The 6256-nt window shown below is 46.4% G+C and overlaps 1 protein-coding gene across 1 annotated transcript; it reads right to left on the bottom strand.

The window, feature by feature from the left end:
• Positions 1–2922: 2922 nt before the first annotated feature.
• On the bottom strand, positions 2923–5201 carry LOC124662785 (zinc finger protein WIP3-like). The gene is made up of 2 exons (XM_047200579.1): positions 4542–5201; positions 2923–3348 (listed from the first exon to the last, which is right to left on the bottom strand). Exons 1-2 carry the CDS (start codon positions 5199–5201, stop codon positions 2923–2925), a joined length of 1086 nt encoding a protein of 361 aa, XP_047056535.1.
• Positions 5202–6256: the final 1055 nt, after the last annotated feature.

Genomic DNA, 6256 nt, shown 5'->3' with positions numbered 1-6256 from the left:
AGGTGTGAAGACGGTCTAGATCTTTGTGGGCATGTAGGATTGCTGGTGGCTCTAGCGATGATCACTAGAGCCTACAACGGCAGCGCCCGCGGGCCTCGTACCCTTGTTGAAGGCGTCGATGACGCAGTTTGAGCTACCGCCCATATTGCTCCATGGGAAACCCTAGATCCCGTATCCGGGTCGGACGTAGGCAGCGCTTAGCGTCATTTTCCATCTTGAGGGCAACGGTTGAGACTTGAGAGTTGAGACCTATAGTAGATGGTGGTGTTCGAGAAGGTGAGTGGCGTGCCATCTATCACGTCATCGACGATGTGTCTCGGTGGCATGGTGCAGTGGGGTCTCGGATCTCTGCCCTGAAGATGGACCAATGGTTGATGGAGGTGACCTGAAGGGAGTGAATGAGGTGCTTGCCGAGGGTCTGCTAGACCGGATGAATGCCCCTGTTTCAGCCGCATGGTCTCGGTGATACCCCCAGTATTTAGCAGGTAGGGTGTTGTTTTTGTTCTTAGGGCACAAGGCCATGATGACATGTTCTTCACCCATTGACATGTTTGTATGTGTTGAGTGGTGGTTTTGGGTTTTGTGATGTATGCTTTTGAAAAGTCTTTGCTGAACCGAATCTAAATAAAGGCCGTATGCGCCTCTTTGATGTAGAGGCCGGAGATCTCATCCTCCATTTCGAAAAAAATGTGTGCATCCTAGCTAACTAGCTAGCTTGACTACTGTACCGCACTACTGCTATAAAGAAGAAGCTTGACTACTGTATTACCTACTGTTAGCTAAGAAGTGTCTAACATTTTCTTTTGAACTGCATGGCTCCGTAAGTTTCATGTAGCAATTTGTTAGCAGAGTACTTTAATTATAAGGGCGCTAACAATGGCGTAAGACCAAATATAGTGCACACACAAGATTCGTCTATGCCTTGGAAGTGTGAAAGAAGAGAGAATGATGTCTTCCTTTGGTTAAGGGATATTCTTTCTTCTCCGTTATACTTGTTCTCATCTCTTTGTCATATGCTGACTATTAATTTAATCATCACAAAATTGTGCATTTGTCCAAGAATTAAATATACTTGAGATGAAGCTAAGAGCCAGTAAAGCTGCACTCTTTTCCTGAGATATCCTAATGCGTTAAGAAACTTGCAACCCATAAGTGGATAATATAGAGACCCCATTTAGGGCCTCTTTGGATAGTAGGATTGCAAAACACATGAATAAAAAGACACAAGAATCCCACAGGTTAGCATACAAAACAAATGATTATGAAACACAGGAAAACTACATGAAAAATGCCTCACGTGTACGCATTTGAGTCTATTAAAGAGGTTGAAGTGGATGTTCAAATTCCTATAGAACTGACGCATAGGAAACCAATTCATAGTAAGGGCCTCTTTGATTCAAAGGATTTGTACAGAAAATTTGTAGAATTAAATCCTATCAAAAATTTCTATGATGGTTATTTAACATATAGGATTAATTATCGTAAGATTGTTTTTCCTAAGAAATCATTTGCACTAGATTTCATAGAAAATCTAACATCCACTCATATCACTTTTTTCTCGTGTTAGGGAAAAAAGGGTTTGTTTATATGAATCCATGTAGGATTAATTGATGTGGGGGACATTGCAATCCTATATTTTTCATATTCCTACTTTTTTATATCCTACAAATAAAAGAGGTCCTAACTTGGGTAGCAAACCCTTTGACCCAAAGGCAATCCATAAGGGAAAACATCCTAAGGATTGGAAGCATACATTACAAAGATGCAGAAATTAATTGAAACCACTCGAAGTACAAATTTATAAAAAACCAATATGGTGGAATGTCGAATCTGTATTTGGTTAAAAAGTGCAAAAATTGAATCGATTGATGTTGAAATTTATGATTTTTGTTCCTTTTATAGAAATTAATTGGTCCGTCACGGTTTATTGGGCCTGCGTGCATCACTAGATCGTCAATTTGACTAACATAATATAAATTATATAGCACAAAAATTATATCATTAGAATGTAGTACATCTAAACTTTCTAATGATAGATATTTTATAATATATACTTTGTATAATGTTGACCAAATTTATTACCTAAGAATACGCGCATGACCTATAAACCAGGATGGGGGAGTATACCATATGTGTAGAACTATAAAAATAACATCATTTATATTGAAACATGCTTTATTTATTCAGAAATGGAAGGCCGCACCTATTTTGACTAGCTTAGTTCAAGATTTGACCAATAGTTAATTGTCTAATAATGTGCAAAAACTGATACTCCCATTAGATTCATAGATTCAAGATTAGCACTTCTTATAGTTATGAATTTATTAGTATTAAATATTGACAAATAAAATAAATAGAAAATGACACAGTAGGGGGCCTTTCCCTACTGTATTTGTGTCAAAAAAGACAAAAAAAAAATGGTTAGAGCTTGAACCTGGACAATGTAAAAATATATATCTGAACGAAAGGAGTAATTTTACAATAGTTTATTAGTATAATGCGACATAAAAACATGATTGAAAGCAAAAACTTAATTGCTAGACTCTGTGGCATAAAAGTAGCCAATCAGAGTATATGTATTGCAACATGTTAATCATCCCTTCAGAATTTGATCTTTCTCATATAGTAAGTGAAATGCTAGACATAAACAGTATACTAGGCCCCCATATTTACCGGTTTAGTTAGCCTGTGAAGCTGGTAAATTTTCTCCACTACAAAGCGCTGCATTGACAGCCTACTCCGGCGGAAGGGAAGAAAATTCAGCTACTTCACAGCTCTTAGCAACCGATCGGGGGCCACCTTATTGCTCTATTAATCACTTTGTTCCTCTTGAATCTTCTTGGATCTTTATGCACGCATGCAGTGCATGAATGCATGCAGATGTCAGCCTGCATATGTTCTATCAGTGCCGATCGAGCGATCTCACCGTTGGAAGCTTATGACGCGGTCCTGGGTGGCGGCGCCGCCGCCACCGTCGACGACGACGGGGAAGTGTTGGCCGCCGAAGGAGCGGACGTGGTCATTGAGGGAGCGCTTGTGCTTGAAGTCGGAGCCGCAGGCGCAGAACCAGCGCTTGCCGCAGTTCTTCTCGTGCGTGCGCCAGTCGCCCTTGACGGCGAATGGCTTGGCGCAGCGGCGGCAGCGGAAGGGCCTGGCGCCGTGCTTCCGCTTGTAGTGCGTCTGCAGGGTGCGGAAGTCCTTGAGCGGCCGCGCCCGCGGGTGCGCCACGTTGTTCCGGCAGCCGGCGGCGCAGCAGTAGCACGGCAGCTTCAGCAGCGCCAGCGTCTGCGTGCCCTTGAGGGATTCCGGGCCCTTGCGGTACTCGCGCCCGTGGCCCCACATGTGCATCTGCATCCATCATCAACGCATGGCAAGCATGCACATAATGGATTAGCAGTTGTTGATAACAAAGTACTGCTTGCATTTTCATGATCACTACTAGTGTGTTAATCTTCCTTATTGTCATGATTGTTTGCATGAAATGCACTCAATAGATCCTGAATGTCAAGCTTCTCGTGGCTCCACACGGCCGTATATACACATGTGTCGGTTTCATATCGAGATTGTTCTTTATGGAAAGATACTACCGGGCCGGACGGCGTAAAGCACAGGTGATCACGATCATGTGGTCCATAACTCCATATATATGCCTTTTTTTCGGAACAAATTGAGTAATTGACACACATAACTTGTTAGCTTTGGAGCTCCTACATAAGTTTGGAGTTCCGGGTCCCATAGTCGGCCAAACACCTGCAATGCCTTTGTGAAAGTGGCTGGCCGGTGTGAGATAGGTCGAGCTCAACTTCGACAGATATTTCCATTCCAGGTAGCAGATCAATGGCATCGATCTACTGGTGGTGTAGGTGTAGCATGGCGGCGGCCTGGTTCTATTCATACTACCTTTGTTTGTATGAATAATGTGCACACATATACTATATTGAGACGAATTTTTACGGAAAGATTTGAGAAACACATCTTATTTATATGATACTCCCTCAATACATCTGAATTTAGATAAATCTGCGATATCCTTGTCGTACAGGAGGTAGTACATAATTGATTAATTGATATGGTCTGATTTGTATTGAAGAACAAAATGTAATGATACCAATTCTATATCAAAATTATTCAGAGGGTGATCTTGCATGGGCTTTGACCTAGTTGTACTGGAGAAACCTCAGATCTCGTGATGGACGATGAGGGGAGGAGGTTTAAGATTGTTGATGTTCGAAATGAATTTTTTCCTTAATTGGTTAAGATTTGGACAGGCAGCGGACTGAATTGAGGATGCACTACGCATTAAATTGGTGAACTTAGCCTCTCAATTTTTTTTTGGTGAACTTAGAATTTTTATTTTTGCGAAATCAGTGGGCTTAGATGATCTCGGTTATGTGAACTTACTTATTTTGGTACCAACTAATTGAATCACCACAAAAATAATCAATAATCATGGCATAAGAGAAGTAACAATTAGTAGTATTAACCAAGAGATATACTGATCATACTACATAAGAGCATGCATGCAAATAAACACCATTTACCTGCATGTTGTTGTATCTGTTGAAGTTCTTGTTACAGACATGGCACACAAACTGCACCGGGCCGACGAGGATCTGCGCGGGCGTCGGGATCCAATACTGGCTGCTCATCGCCACGCTGCTCTCTGCCCCGGCAACTCCGAATTCACCCATGTCAAGGATGCTGTTTGACCCTTCCACCTTAACCACCGCCTCGCCGTGCTCCTTTTTCTCCACCTTGCAACTGCCATGGGCAGGCTTCCACTCATCCATCTCCCCCTCATCCTCCTCGTCTTCAGCGTCATCGTCGTCTTCAGCGTCTACCTTCTCCTCGTCTTCCATGGCGTCATCATCGCAAGATCCACCAACCGGCAAGCCTATGTTCAGATCCACGCCGGGGCCCAGCACCCCGGCCGCACTGCTAATGATCTCTTCCTTGACCGCATGGTGCTCATGATCGCCACCAGCGCCCCTCTTCCCCTCCTCCAGCATACGGAGCAGCGGCAAACATGTCATGCTGCTTCCATATTCCTCAGGGGATTCTTGATGCCTCGAGGAGGACGAGGAGAAGGTTGAGCATGACGGCGACGAGGAAGAGGACGACGCGGGCGGCTTGAGCCACTGGACGAAAGGCGAGGCGACAGCAAGCTCGCCTTCCATCGCGCTGCAGGTCCGCAGCCCCATCTCGATATTGTAGCTGTATATAAACTACGACTCCCGCTTTGGGGTGGGGGAGATGCAGCTTATATATAAGCTCTTGATCTCGGGTTTGGTGAGTCGTGGGGGGAAGATAGAACAGGTGAGGAAGAATGAGGAGAATGGCAGCCTAATGTCAAGGTGTGCATGCGTCACGAACGATCTTGGAGAAAAGGAGAGATGACGCCGTTTATATATACACGCTAATGGAGCCTTGTCTAGCTCCTCGCCTTTATGTTTGTGTGTGCTGCACTGCTGGGTCTGGAAACTCTCGCAGGCTTTCACACACGATCGAGCTATAGATCGAGGTAGGTCAGGCAGATCGAGATGGGCCGCGAGGGAGGGCTGCTGCGTATGCATGCGCTAGCGCCGGTGTAGAGGGGAGTACGTGGGGATGAGTTCCTGGCGCCGTGCGTTACACAGTGCTAGCGGTCCGCGCGCGCGGCGGGGTCGTGACTGAGTGGCGATCGTGCTAGGAGTGCGCGCGCGGGGTCCGGGGTCAAGTGCAGTACACAGTGAAGAGAAACAGAGGACGGGATGGACTGTGTTGTGTTCTCACCTACATGTACGGCGGCCTAGCCTCCTGTTTAGAGCATGTCTAACAGGCTCCGTATTTTTTCGCCCCTTAAAACGCGAGTACAGGGCCTGTATTCACTTTTCGCCGGCCAAAAACTCGGACGAGATAGCAGACCCCGTATTTCTAAACTGTAAAGAAGAATATTCCCAGAATATGCTAAAAAAAATTCTTCTCTTCTTCCTTCTCTCTTTCTTCCTCCTCGTGCGTGCATCACAGCTCCTGGCCTCCTGCCCCACCCTACCCCGGCCGCCCCTGCTCTGCCCCTGCCCCGGCCGTCCCTGCCCTGCCCCGGCACCCCGCCGCCGGCCCTGCTCCGCCCCGGCCGCCCCCCGTCCCCCGCCCCGGCCATGGCCGCGCTCCGCTCCGGCCGCCGCCCGCTCCAGCTCCGCCCCGGCCGCCCCCCGTCCGCCACGGCCGGCCGCGCCCGCTCTCCGCACCGGCCGCGCGCGAGCCATGGCTGGCCGCG

This window comes from Lolium rigidum, chromosome 6 (assembly GCF_022539505.1).
Source record: "Lolium rigidum isolate FL_2022 chromosome 6, APGP_CSIRO_Lrig_0.1, whole genome shotgun sequence".
NCBI classification, from domain to species: Eukaryota; Viridiplantae; Streptophyta; class Magnoliopsida; order Poales; family Poaceae; genus Lolium; species Lolium rigidum.
This window is presented reverse-complemented; position numbering and strand designations above follow the sequence as displayed.

Excerpts from the sequence above, each read along its gene's own strand:
- LOC124662785 (XM_047200579.1), bottom strand. The coding sequence starts at position 5,201 with ATGGGGCTGCGGACCTGCAGCGCGATGGAAGGCGAGCTTGCTGTCGCC. Across the intron at positions 3,349-4,541 it reads ACAGATACAACAACATGCAG|ATGCACATGTGGGGCCACGG; the intron begins GTAAATGGTGTT and ends TGATGGATGCAG.